This window comes from Lynx canadensis, chromosome A1 (genome assembly GCF_007474595.2).
Source record: "Lynx canadensis isolate LIC74 chromosome A1, mLynCan4.pri.v2, whole genome shotgun sequence".
NCBI classification, from domain to species: domain Eukaryota; kingdom Metazoa; phylum Chordata; class Mammalia; order Carnivora; family Felidae; genus Lynx; species Lynx canadensis.
Window position 1 is genome coordinate 53,371,443 of NC_044303.2, and position 15,030 is coordinate 53,386,472.

Sequence of the window (15,030 nt, forward strand, 5' to 3'; positions counted from 1 at the left end):
ATATATAATGTATATATTCTATTATAAAATATACATATAATATTTGTTATACATACATTATATATATGTATTACATATATATATACATATATATATGTATATATATATAACCTACATATTCTATTCACTGAAATAGAAAAAATAAGCCTAAAATTAGTATGGAACCACAAAAGACCCTGAATAGTCAAGGCAATCTTGTGAAAAAAACAACAAAGCTGGAGGCACCATACTCCCTGATTTCAAACTATATTACAAACTGTAGTAATTAAAACAGCATGGTATTGGCATAAAAACAGACACACAGATCAACAGAACAGAATAAAGCCCAGAAATAAACCCACACACAAATGGTCAATTAATTTATAATAAAGGAGCCAAGAATTCACAATGGGGAAAGGACAGTCTATAGTCTCTTCAATAAATGGTGTTGGGAGGGGCACCTGCGTGGCTTAGTTGATTAAGCATCCAACTCGATTTCAGCTCAGGTCACAATCTCATGGTTCGTGGGATGGAGCGCCATGTGGGGACTCTGTGCTGACAGTGTGGAATCTGCTTGTGATTCTTTCTCCCTCTCTCTCTGCCCCTCTCCCATTCACGTTCTCTCTCAAAATAAAAATAATAATTTGAAAATGGTGTTGGAAAAACTGGGACAGCCATATGCAAAAAAATAAATAAATAAAACTGGACCAGTATCTTATACCATATACACAAATTAACTCAAAATAGACTAAAGGTCTAACCTTAAGACCAGAAACCATGAAACTCCTAGAGGAAAATATATGTGATAAACTCCTTGACATACGTCTTGGCAATGAGTTTTTGAAGCAGACACCAAAAGCAAAAGCAATAAAAGCAAAAACAAACAAGTGGGACTACATCAAACTAAAAAGCTTCTGCAAACTGTCAACAAAATGAAGACAACCTGCAGTAAGGGAGAAGATTTTTGTAAAGCATAAATTGGAAGCGGTTAATATCCAAAAGATATAAGAACACGGTCACTCAAACACAAACAAAACCAAACATTCCAATTAAAAAATGAGAACTAAACAGCCATTTGCCCAAAGTGGACATCAAAATGGTCAACAGACACATGGAAAAGATGCTAAATAGCACTAATCATCAGGGAAATGCAGAAACAACAAGATACTGCCTCACACATATTAGAATAGCTACCACTGAGAAGACAAGAAATGACAGATGCTGGTAGGGATGTAGTGAAAAGAGAACCCTTCTACATTATTGGTGGGAACATAAACTGGCCCAACCACTACAAAAAGTAACACGGAGGTTCCTCAAAAAATTTTAAAAGATCTATCATTCAAGCCAATGATTCCACTTCTGGGTATATACCCAAAGAAAACGAAAACAGGATTTTGATGAGATATATGAATTCCCATTTTAATCATAACACTATTCACAATGGCCAAGATCTGAAAAGAACTCAAATGTCCGTGGACAGATAAAAGGATAAAAAAGATATGGTACATATACACAATGGAATATTATTCAGCCACAAGAAAGGAAGATATCTTCCCTTTTTGACAACATGGATGGACCTTCAGCACATTACACTGAAATCTAAAAAAGTTAACTCTATTAAAGACAGAGTAAAATGATACCTACCAGGGAATGGGTGGGGGTGGGGGGAGAAGGGAGATAAGAGTGATGGTGTTTAAGGGTACAACTCGTAATGAATAGTCATGAAATAGGTCATGGAGACCTGATTCACAACATAATGGACACTGACAATAATATTGTATTATAATTATGTGATAAGTATCACTACACTGGCAATCATACATATGAAAATATATAAATGTATCAAAATAACATGCTTTATACCTTAAACTTACAGTTACCCAGCAAATTTATTCAATTAAAAGAAACTATTACAAAGAGCAACAAATGGCCTGCTGAACTGCATATTTTAATGCTTATATGCATAATTTGTAATCATTCAATTATTTATCATTTGCAGTAACTTTTTAAGATTTGTATGAATCTTAAATTTAAGGTTTGTATAGACGTTTTTTCATAACAACTTTTTAATTGCCAGCAATGGAAATTGCATAAGCAATGGAAAAGTAGTAACTGGGGAATGGGCATAGAAGCAGGGAGTGTAGGAATAGCAGGACACAGAAAGTTACAAAGCAAAAACAGACCAGAATTTATACAGACATATTATCTCTCCTTCTGTCACTTTTTAAATGGCTGAGGCAAGAAAACTAGAGAAATTACTTGCCATAACGCGGTACGCAACTTCATAAAACAAGTTCATCTGAACTACTGGATTTAAACCACCACCACCAAAAGTACACCTGGTTAAGCTTTCAAATACACATGTCTTAATGTTAAAAAGGCCTCCAACAGCAGCATTAGGTGACATCTGGAAAAGAATTCTTCTCTAATGAGACTGGGAGTGGGGGTGAGGAGAAACAAAGAAAAAAGAGAAGGGAGGGAAGGGGAGAGAGATATAGAATGAAAGAGAGGGAGGGAAAGGAAGGAAAGAATAAGGGAGAGAAAGAGAAAAGAAACTACATACAGGAAGATGTTCATTGCAGTTATTTATAAAGTAAAAAAAACCTAGGACATGAACTAAATGACAAGAATATGGCTAAGTAAACTATGGAAGAATCACTCAATAAAACTGGAATCAGCTGTTTTAAAAGTATAAACACTACATATTAACAATGCTAGGGTAGGAAATATGAAGAGGACTTTAACTTTTCATTTCAAAGCCTTCTGGGAAGTTTTCCTTCTTGTAACTATGTGCAGGAATTTAATACTTTAAGAAAATAAGTTAATGTTTTTCTTCCTTTTTTTTTAAGTTTGTTTATTCATTTTGAGACAGAAAGTGCAAGTGGGGAAGGGGCAGAGAGAGAGGAGAGTGAGAATCCCAAGCAGGGGCTCCAACTCACAAACCGTGAGATCATGACCTGAGGTGAAGTCAGACGCTGAACCGACTGAGCCACCAGGGCACCCCACTAAGGTGTTTTTTTCCTAAAAAGTAATGACCATGTCTTACATAAAACACTATTAAAACAAACTATAGGGGTTCCTGGGTGGCTCAGGCAGTTAAGTGTCTGACTTCAGCTCCAGTCATGATCTTCCGGTTCATGAGTTTGAGCCCCACATTGGGCTCTGTGCTGAAAGCTCAGAACCTGGAGCCTGCTTGAGATTCTGTGTCTTCCTCTCTCTCTTCCCCTCCCCCTCTCATACTCTGTCTCTCTCAAAAATAAACATTAAAAATTAAAAAAAAAAAAGCAAATTATAGTATATTCCCATAACATAATACTATGGAACCACTGGGGGAAAAAAAAAAACAAACAGGAAACTACTTAAGAATATACTCATATGAGAGGATAGGTAGCATGTCTGTTACCTGTAATATCAGTTACAGTAAAAATGAATAAAATTATCCTATGTTAAAAAATTACAGTCAGCTCTTGAACTAACAAGGGTTAGAAGCACCAACCCCACACAGTCAAAAATCTGTGTATAACTTTTGACTCCTGCAAACATCTTTGTTTCTTCTTTTTTTTTTTTTAAAGTAGGCTCCATGCACAGGAAAAGCCCAATGTGGGGCTTGAACTCATGACCCTGAGTTCAAGACCTGACCTGAATTGGACACTTAACTGAATGAGCCACCCACGGATGTGACAAACAGTGAGATCATGACCTGAGCAGAAACAGTCATTTAGCACACATTTTGTATGTTATATATGATTACATACTGTATTCTTACAATAAAGCTAGATAAAAGAAAATGTTGAGAGTTATTATGAAAATACATCCAAAATGCTGTAAAATATCCATGTATAAATGGACCCATGCAATTTAAACCAGGGTTGTTCAAGGGTCAACTGTACACACCTAAATAAACATAATACATGTATATTTTTATATATATACAATTATGTGTTTATGTACAGGGATCAAGAAGGGGCTAGGAAGACTCACTTTTAGTTTATATTTCTATACTGTTCAAATTTTATTACAAATATGTATTATTTTTAATTAAAAACAAAAACTGTGTCCAATTAACTAGTCAAAACTAAAAACAGCATGGGCATTATTATAACTACACAGCATGCATTGGACAATGGAATACTACACAGCAATAAAAAGGAGCTACAGATATATGCAACAATATGGATAAATCTCAAGAACATCTTGAGTAGTAAAAACAAGTCTTGTTCAAGAGTACCCATTTTAAAATTCCATTTATATGAAGTTCCATAATAGGCAAAACTAATATATAGTAAATTAAAAAAATCAGAATAGTGATTGTTTGTATGGATAGATGGGAGTATGGGGAGGAGAATGAGGAAACTTTCCAGAATGAGGGTAATGTTCTTTATTTTAATAGAGAATTGAGTTACAAAGATGTATGCATTTGTCAAAGTTATCAAAGAGTACACTTTAAGATCTGTATATAAATTATATCAACTTTTTTAAAATTACAAATACTGAACTCTTATGATATGCATGATAAGTATTTAGGGGTAAATTCACTGACATTTGCAATTTACTTTGAAATAAATCAAAGGATAGTGGCACGTACACTAAAATGTTAACAGCAGAACCTAAGTGATGGGTACATATGGGTGCATCATGTGATAAATGTACACACTACAATAGTATTTGTTCAGTTCATCAATACAGATGGTTAAATTATAGCATATCCACTGAAATACTATGCAGCCTTAAAAAAAAGACAACACTTTTATGTATTATACAGAATGACAGCCAAGTATGATACTAATTATATAAGAAGCAGAAAGAATACATAAACTTATTTGCTTGTATGTTGGTAAAATAGCTTAAGAATCACTGAGTACCAGATTTCAAGTGAATTTCATTATTTCATACACATATACAATAGTAAATATGACCCCAAGTTAAAAATAAACTTTTACCAATTTGAGGTTATTATTTGTTGACTAACTGAGGATTTTTCCACTGAGATTTTTCCACTGAGAAGAGGTAATGGGAGTAAGTAAGTAAGTCTGGTAGGGGAGGGCTTATACCGTCCACTCATTTCTCTCATTTTCTAGTTTCTGGGGCTAAGGAAGCAGGAGGAAGACAAAAAATTCCTAGAAACCATTTAGCTCACGCCTGAATTAGTCATTCTTGATGTTAGACACCAAACACTGGAATATCTTATTTTTTGTTTTGCTAATAATACTATCCCTGTCTCTTGATTTATGCATATAGAATAATTTTATTTGAAAACATTATAAGCCCAAGATAAGAAAGTGCTAAAACATATAGAAAATGCTAAATCCATTTTAACTAGTCAGCGTTCACATGGAAAAGCCAAGTTGCTTGCTATGCAGCAGTGAAATGTGGTGATGAGTCAACTCAACAAATGTTAAAGGGATGAAGAAGGCAATGAAAAATATTTTAGCCAATAATTAATTATAGAAAAACTCTTCTACCAGCTGTAAAATTCATTAGACTAGAATTACCATATATTAATTCTTTTCCGGGCAGCTCCATGGAGGCCAGCAGCTTGCACATAACAGTATTCAAAAATGCTTTGAGTAAATGTCATTAATACTCTTCACTGTCCTTTCCCCCTAAAAAAAAAATCACTTAAGCTTTACATAATCTGAAGATGCTATGAAGTAAAAATAAAGAGAAAGAGACCCAGGAATTAATAACTTTTCAAACTGCTCATATATCTGCTGCTCTGAAATAAAATTCTAAAGTACGGTAGATTCTTTTTTTTTAAGTTTATTTATTTATTATTTTGAGACAGAGAGTGAGAGAATGAGAATAAGCGGGGGAGGGGCACAGAGAGAGGGAGGGAGATAATCCCAAGGAGGCTCTGCACTGTCAGCACAGAGCCCGATTCGGGGCTTGAATTGACAAACCGTGAGATCACGACCTCTTAGCGGGAACATTAATCAACTGAGAAAGCCGAGGTGCCCCAACGTATAGCAGATTTTATAGTTTACACTCGTTTCTGCTTAGGTTATGGTTATATAAACTACAAATATCAACCAGTGCATTTAAACATACCACACACAAGGTATTGTACTGGGTGCTGTACACAACAGGAAGACATTTAAAATTTAAGACTTGGAGTCTACTTTCAAGAACCTGAGATTCTAATAATGAAGCTAAAATAAGTAAGGATTACTAAACAAGTGTGCAAGTGATGACTGTCACAATCGACACAAACTAGTTCTAGGCGGAGAATCATGTCACGCCTTCCAAATGGATGGATCTTATAAATAACTTTCTGGAAGAACTAGAATCACCCTTGACCTTTGATTTCAACTTATATAGAAGCGAAACAGAGAAAGGCAGTATATCATAATCTACAAGGCTCTGATATCAAAATGTCTTGTTTCAAATCTTGTCTCCATCATTTATTAGCTATGAATGAAGCATATTACTTAATCTTCCTAAGACTCAATCTCCTCATATTTAAAACTGAGATAACAGAATCTAGCTCACACTCAATGAATACACAATGATTAGCATAAGATAAGCGCTCAATGTTACCTTCTAAAAGTTGGGAAAAGGGGACAGTATGTGATGATACAGAATCACATATACATGATACACATGATACAAATGTATCACAAATGTACACATGATACAAATGTGATGACACAGAATCACAATGAAAGTTCAGCCTTGCTGAAATTAAGACACACACAAAAAATAGGAAGATACAAACTGGAAAGGTAAGCAGATTACTGTATATGTTTGAAAGCCAAGTCTAAATGTACGCAACTTATTTAGGAGTGCTAAAGATTTTGATCGGACAAGAAGATATAAACAAGGCTGGGCACCCAGGATGGAACTAGAGGGGAGAAAAAACCCAAAAGTTTAGGTAAGGAGTGCGAGGCCCCCTACTGAGCAATGTCATTATTAAGAATTATTAAAAGAAAGAGACAGGGGCACCTTCAGCTCAGGTCATGATCTCACGGTTCGTGAGTTCGAGCCCTGCACTGGGCTCTGTGCTGACAACTCAGAGCCTGGAGGTTGCTTTGGATTCTGTGTCTTCCTCTCTCTCTGCCCCTCTCCCATGTGCCCTCTGTCTCTCTCTCTTTCTAAAAAATGAATAAACGTTGAAAAAAAAAAAAAAACAGGAAAGAAAGAGACAGACCTAATGATTAACTGATGCAGGAAAGGAATGAAGTAAGGAAAAGCCAAAAAATAAAATTCCAAGCCTGGAAAATCTGAGGAAATGAAATGGAAATCAGTGAATTCAGAGAACATTTATTCTCAGAAATGTAATTTGAAGTTCATGGGAGAACCAGGTGGGTATTTAGCTAGCAACTGGTATAAGACGTTAAGGCTTTGAAGAGTGATCAAGTCTAAAGGTACATATGTGAAAAAGTAATGCAGAAACTAGAGGTTCTCTTGGAAAAGCTCTGAAATTCAATGCAAATGTGTATATAGCATATGCAATATCCTAAGGAAGGAAGTCTTTAATCAAACTTTCAAAGACTCTACAACACACACACACACACACACACACACGGTTTTTAAGAACCACTGCCACAGATAATAGAAACCATCCATGGAAATGAATGTGCAAGAGAGGACAGGAGTAGAAACAGTTGAGGAAAAAAAAGGCATGGAAACAGAACTTGAAAAAATACAATTAAAAGGCAAGAAAAAGAACTAAAAAGGGTAGGGCTGATTTGCGAAGAAAGAGAAGCAATGCATTAGGGATTCAAGATATGTGATGTTAAAAAGGCAGCATCAACATTGTTAAATGTTATACATATAGGACAAAGAATATAAAATTTATATAAAAATCTCTACATTTAATTAGCATAAATTGGTAACACTGAAATATGCAATTTGGTTTGAATATAAACAGAAAGAAACTACATGACAAGGGATTAAGAAGTAAATAGTTGGGGCAAAGGAATGAAAAAATAAAGACTACTATTTCTAGATTTACTAGTAAAAGGAAAAGAAAGCTAAAGCTAGTATGAAAGTAACTAGAAGTATGATTTTATTTTTTTGTTTTCACTACTACTGTTGCTGAGTTTTTCTTCCTTAAAGACCAGGAAAATGAGTTTCTAAGCCCAAAAGGGTCTGTAAAAAGAGAAAGATCAAAGGAGGGAAACAGGAATAAAGTTCAGGAGTAAAAAGACCACCTTTCAGTTCTTCCTGTAAAACAGGAACAAAAATAATTGTAACGTGGTGAGAAAGGTATAGTTAACAAGTGTGAGTGAAGGGAGAAAGACTACAAAAGTTCCCGAAGAAGTTTCTTTCTTACACTGTAAAGCACTGATAACCATGACACTTTAGAACTTTATTCCTTTATAATTGCAGCTAGTATTATGAAAATGTAACAGTAAAAAGTGCATACAGTTACAAGAAAGAATACATGGTATTGTGTAGTAGTAAATTAAGAACATGGCTCTACAATCAAAAAAGTCTGAGTTTAAATTACTGTTTAGTCACATGCTATAGCTAGCTGTGTGTCTCTGGACAAGTACCTTAACGTCCTGCTTCAGTGCCCCAGTGGCATCACTTGCAAAATGGAGGTAACAGTGCTTACCTCATAGAAACCTTTCAACAATGTATGCAAATACAGGTGGGTAGCCAGCAGCAGTGGTAGTGATAATAGTAACAGTAGCAAGTAATGTAACCTATTTGTGTTTAACCAAGCAGTATTTAAGGAAGGTCGAAGGGGTAAACTCTTAAAAATGTGTCTCAATTCTTTCAACTACAGAAGAAGTATAATTCTACCTATTATGCCAGTAAGGAAAGAGGAGGTTCAGTTGCTTAGATTACTAAGTGGCAGAACTGAGATGTGAACACCAGTCCACGTGGATCAAAGCTTGGCTTCTTTCCACTACACATTACCTCCACAGCACTACACAGCAGCAGGAGGACAAAACGCGGCATTGTGTTCTTTACTATTACGGTCACAAAATAAGGGTACATCATTAAGTCTATCTGCCTCTCCGTTTTTTGAAAAATTAAGGAGTTCTTTTTTTTATTTTTACTTGATTTTAAGGCTTCCCTCCAGCTAAAAAAAGTCCATGATTTTATTAAATTACCACACTTGGTGATGTGTAAACTCATAAAAAGTCTTAGAATACAGCAGAAAATCTTTTCTGTTTAGAAAACAAAAACAGAAAAACCGAACATCAAAAAAAAAAAAAAAAAAAAGCTTAAAATTTTTTCCAGGACTTCAAATTAGCAAAAAGAAATGAATGTTAAAGACCAACATCTAATTTCATTTTATTATTAGCAAGCATGACTAAGCAAATGTTTGAGAATATAGTATCAATCTTAAGTATTTTAAGATGCCAATTTTAACACCTACATTTTCAATAATTTATGTGAAAAACCCACAAAACTCAAAACCCTGACATATCTACAGACCTTACCATCATTAAATGCAGATCTGCCAACTTTCATTTCATGCTAAAACAGTGCAACCAGGCTGGATTTCCTGTTTGTTTTTATGTCAATCTGAAAGCTCTCTGGCTTCTAAAACCCTTCACTTGCTTCCCACTATCCTTCAATTAACATCCAAAATCCTTAACATGACTCAACAAAGTCTTGAATGTTCCTGCTTCTCTCTCTGAGCTATCCACTGCTATTCTTCCCTTTGCTTTTTTTTATTTTTTCCAACTTGTTTCAATTTCCCCAAGACACTTTTTTTCTTCCATTTTTGGGCTTTCATACAATCTGTTTTTCAAAATCTAGGATGCTTTCACAGTTCTCCATTCCCATCTTTTTGGCCTAGCAAACTGCTCTTCATCCTTGCAGGCTAAGATCAAATGTTATCATATCAGCAAAGCCTTTCCTGACCTCCCAGACGTATATTTTGACAGCATTCTGGACTTAGTAACACTCACTGGCCTTGTAATTACTTGTTCAACACGTCTTCCCTGCTAAGTGGTAAACAATACGAAGACAGTCCTCTCTGCTCATTTCCCACTATCCCCAATATCTAACACACCACTCAGTACAAAGTAGATTAAGTACTCAATGTTTGCTGAATTAACATACTCAAAATGCAGAGAAGTCCAAAACCATGAGATGCTTTACTAGCATGAGTAGCTAGATAGTTCCATACAAGTTCTGAGTTACATCTTACCCTTGGTCCTTCAAATGTTCTCCTTCAAACAGGTGCTATTTGGCAATTATAGTTTTAAAGTAAAACAAAAAAAATCCTTTCAGATAACAAATACACCTTAAAGTTTCACAAAACCAAGGTTAGAAACCACAAATCTTAAATAATTGGAATTAGCTTTCAAAGTTACCAAGAATTCATCTGAAATGCAATTAAAGGGACAGGAACTTGGATAAGGGCTCAATTTTACCACAGCAATGTACATTATGAAAGGACCAATTCCAATTCCTACCAGGGTTTAGGCTGTACTCTAGCTAGCAGTGCCTTATTTATTCTACCAGTAATGACTGCAGTGCTACAGTCATCTGAGTAAGCTATATGATACCTGAAACTGAATAAAAACACAAGCATACACATGAAGTAACTATAAATAACCTTCTTTTAGATTATGGCATAAAATATAAAGATACTGGATCACCATATTGTATACCTAAAGCTAATGTAACATTATGTGTAAACTAAATTCAAAAAAGTTTTTTTTAAAAAGGAATGCTATTTCAACTTAAAACATTTTAAGTTTTCTGTTCACCTAGTACTTATTGAACACTAATTACAAGCCAGCCAGTGTTCAAAGATTAATACATATTCATTATTTCCCCCATACAGATGAGGAAACAGGAGGCACTGAGTTAAGTAATTTACCCAATTTTAAGCAGCTGGCAAAGTGGCAGAGACGATATTCAAAGCCAGCCATTCTGGTTCCAGAGTTTGTCCTCTCAACTACTACACTACACTGTTGCATATTTTCTCTCCATTTGCTGAAATAAGGGATCTAGAGCACCCCACTTCAATGAAGCTGTTTTGCTAAGGCTACCAATGACTTCTACCGTTCCAAACTTAAGGGCCACTTATCTGCTTTCATCCTTTTTGGCCATTCTGTAACATCCCATCAAGTTGACAACTCACCTCTTTTGTTTCTTTAGTAACATAAATCTCAACCTTCTACCTCAGACCTTGGCCCTCCTTTCTTCCCTATCAACACATTCTTAATTAGGAAATCTCCCACAACTCCATAGTTTCAAACACTATCTGCATGACTCCAAATTTCTCTAGTCTTCACCTGAGTTCTAGACTCATAACCCAACAACTTATTTGACATCTAACTCAGATGTATAACAAACACTTTATATTTACTGATCAAAACCAACTATCTTTCCTCCTCCCCTCAATGTGTTCTCCCAGCCTTCTCTATCATCACCCATCCAGTCGCTAACTTCTTGGTCATCATCCTTGATTTCCCTTTCCCTCATCTCCCACATCCAATCAATATCAGCAAGTTCTATCAGATCCACTTATAAAACATATTTTGTTGTTTCCACTACCACTCTAATACAAACTACTCACATTTCTGCCTACAATGCCCTCAGAACAGTCTCCTCATATTAATGCCTGCCCCCTTAATCTCCACAAAGCAGGCAGCATTAAAACAAGAACAGGCCTGGGTGGCTCAGTCCGTTAAGCGTCCGACTTCGGCTCAGGTCATGATCTCACAGTTTGTGAGTTCAAGCCCCACGTCGGGCTCTGTGCTGACAGCTCAGAGCCTGGAGCCTGCTTCGGATTCTGTATCTCCCTCTCTCTCTCAAGAATAAAATAAATTAAAATTAAATTAAAATTTAAAAAAAACAAGATCAAATGAGGGGCACATGGGTTGCTCAGTTGGTTAAGCATCTGACTTCAGCTCAGGTCATGATCTCGTGGCTCAGGTCAGGATCCCGTCAGGCTTTGTGCTGACAGTTCTGAGCCTGGAGCCTGCTTCAGATTCTGTGTCTCCCTCTCCACCCTCCCTCCCTTGCTCACGCTCTGTCTCTCTCTCTCTCTCAAAAATAAATAAACATATTTAAAAAAAAAAAAAAGAGTTCAAACCAGTCCCTGCCTGCTTTAAAGTATCTAAGGTCTTCTCATTATAAATGAAATCCTAGCTCTTGACCATGGCCTAGAAAATCCTACATAATTTGCCCTAACAACTTCTCCAATTTCATGTCCTTCTATTCTCTCCCACCCCCATCACAAGGTTCCTTGCAGTCACATTGCCTTCTTTGTCTTCCTGGAACACACTGTGATCATATCTGCTAAAGGGCCTTTGCACCTGCTGTTCCTTCTGCAAGGAAAAGTCTTTCTCCAGACTCTGACACAGATGGTTTTCTCCTAAGTGTTGTTCAAACGCTAACTCCTGTGAGAAGTCTTCTAATCACCCTTTTATATGATCCTGTATTATTACAACCGCCATTCCTATTTTTATCTGAAGTTATTTAATGCTCCTTTATTATTGTCTTGTCAACTTCGGAATTTAAAAGCTCTACCAAAGCCTCCCAGAGGACATAGCAGGCACTGGATAAACTCATTAAATGAGTGGATTTTCCATATTTTAAGTTGTTTACTGTAAATCAACCAATCTTGATAAAGCACCTGGATCAAGATATATTTTGTATGTATTACTGTAAAGACAAATCCTTAAAACACTCATTTTTTCAATCTAAAACATTCCGGCACCCTGAACACACAAATCTACACACACACACACACACACACACACACACAATCCATCTACAGCAACCCACTTAAAACTGCTAAATATTCCATATGGATAGATAACATTTTCTTCCTCCTCTCCAACTTAACAAACGTGTAGGTGGGAAAAGGGAATCTTACTGGGTACCTTAGCACCTGTTACGTCTTCAATCAGTTAGAAGAGGTGCGGATGAGCCAGATAGCACATGGGAAACGTGGCCTTTCTTTCAGGGACTGTATTTATGTAAAACGTGAGTGGCCTGCACTACAACTGCCCTAATCCCTAATAAGGGCCATTTCACTTCACTTAAAGAAACAAGGTATATTAGTCTGTGGGCAAGACGTTATGATTGGATTCATTAAACGAAAGGAAACCGATTTGGGGGCCCTCGTCAAATGTGTGTGCGGCTTGGGGTCGATCTACACATAACGGGAAAACAAGAGAAGATACCAGTTCAAGGACCAACTCGGTGATAAGATAAAGGTCAGCTCAGGCTCTCCTAAACCTGGGAGCGACGGTGGAAAAGAAGGAGAAAACAAAAAAACCCTGGGACCTCCGTTCACCGCTTCGGCCTCCATCACAGGCACTTGGGGGAAACTGCACAGATCTATGTGTCCGCCTATCTCCCACTTCCATCCCTGCAAGGAGATAGCCCCCGGATACTCACATGGGCTCGAGAGTCTTGCTGAGCCAGGACTTGAGTGCCTCGAAGTTTTCAATGATCATTTTAGAAACCATCCACAGCGGCCCCGAGGCCCGTCACACTCCTCCGCCCGCCCAGGTCTCGGCCGCTACAGCCGCCGCTGCCCCCGCCCCCTCCTCCGCGCGCCGCCCGCGTGGGCCGCGGTGGGAGGCGCCGGTGGCAGGTTCCCGCGAGCCCGGATCGGCGAACAGCTCTGCGGGTACCGTCGCAGGCCGCGAATCCACGGGGTGCCAGGAGCTCCCCGTCCCCGGACCCCGGCCCGGGCTGAGGCAGCAACGGTTTGCCCGAGCCCTCCCCTTTCCCTCCACCCAAGCAAATCTTCTTGGACCGGGAGGTCGACACGCGCCTAGATCCGAGCTTTCTCTCAGCCTCGGAACCAGGTGGTGTTGGCAACGCAGAACAGGCAAAAGTGAAGAAAGCGAAGACGAAGGGCAGCTCAATGGGAACGATTCGGGGGGTCTTCCCGGCTCCCAGCACCCCCAAGAAGATGGCTGCCGATAAATCTCGCGAGAATTGATGAAGTCTCGCGGTGACTCCCGGAGCCTGCTGGGAAGAGACGTAAGCTCGGCGGAGAGCGCGCTGGGCGAGTGCGGTACTTTGATATTTTGCGTATTTGCCTCGTTTGAGGCCTTTGTGCCTTTTTACGCTTTGGTCCACGCTTTGGTCCGCTTATGGAATAAAGACTTTATTTTTATGCACGGAGGGAAAGGCCTCTGACTTCAGAAACAGCGGGAGCCCCACTCGTCCTGTGTATAGACCGCTGTGGCGCATCAGCCAGAACGAACCTGCGGACTGGAGCGCTCCTTGAGAGCGTCTACACGTTGTGCGAGGACGCACGGCGGCCAGCGGGTTCCAGGTGTGCTGTACTGCCTCCTCCGTTTATCTCAGTGTCCTGCAATACCGTATAGTGTGTGCTGTGGTGTGGACAAGGTTGGGAAGCACAGGCTGGTATAATTTAACCCAGTGAAACTTCCAGAGGATTAGTGTTTTGTCCAGAATTACTCAACTTGATGGTAGAACAGTAATGATCTAGGGATGCCCCAAAAGAAAGGTGAGATAATCTTATTAGTTCTCTAATAGTTTTCAAGCATCTGAAACTTCAGACTTTCCCTGGTTAAAGAGAAGAACAGTGTGTTTTTAATTCTCTTTATGTAGAACCGATCCAGTCACAGGGAAAATAAATAGTATCAAAAGACAGAGCCTTCATATCAGCATCCTAAATTAACTTCCCTTCTGAGGAAGTTTGGATCCTGCCTGAGTTGGTCTATTTGCTATTATTTACTATCATTTTAAGGTGCTAGGTGGAGGTGGGGGCGGGGACGGGGTAGGAGGCGCCTGGGTGGCTCAGTCGTTGAGCCTCCGACTTTGGCTCAGGTCGTGATCTCCCGGTTCACGAGTTAAGGCCTCCGTTGGGTTTTGTGCTCACAGCTCAGAGCCTAGAACCTACTTCGGATTCTGTGTCTGTCTGTCTCTCTCTCTCCCTGCCCCTTCCCTGCTCCCGCACGCGCTCTCTCTCTGAAAGTAATAAATAAAATAAAATTTTAAAAAAGGTACTAGGTGGGATTTTGCAAAAGGTCCAGTACCTGTAAAACTATAATGAAATGAAAATAATTTGCAATATAAAGACGCTTAGAGTAAGTAGACAATGAAAAGCTCTTTAATGATAGATAGTGGTAGAGTAAAATTGCC

At 38.3% G+C, this 15,030-nt stretch overlaps 1 protein-coding gene across 14 annotated transcripts in view; it reads right to left on the minus strand.

Annotated features, from left to right (window-relative positions):
- The window catches only part of RBM26 (RNA binding motif protein 26), an 86,081-nt gene extending 72,246 nt beyond the window's left edge, over positions 1–13,835 (minus strand). For 7 of the 14 annotated variants that reach the window (XM_030312486.1, XM_030312481.1, XM_030312435.1 and 4 more), the window contains exon 1: positions 13,306–13,835. In XM_030312486.1, coding sequence (XP_030168346.1) covers positions 13,306–13,376 — 71 coding nt within the window. In that variant the 5' untranslated portion in view covers positions 13,377–13,835. Of the gene's footprint in view, positions 1–5,471; positions 5,583–13,305 lie in introns of those variants that run through there. The other 7 variants (XM_030312383.1, XM_030312463.1, XM_030312376.1 and 4 more) reach the window with 3 other exon arrangements.
- Between the last annotated feature and the right edge of the window lie 1,195 nt (positions 13,836–15,030).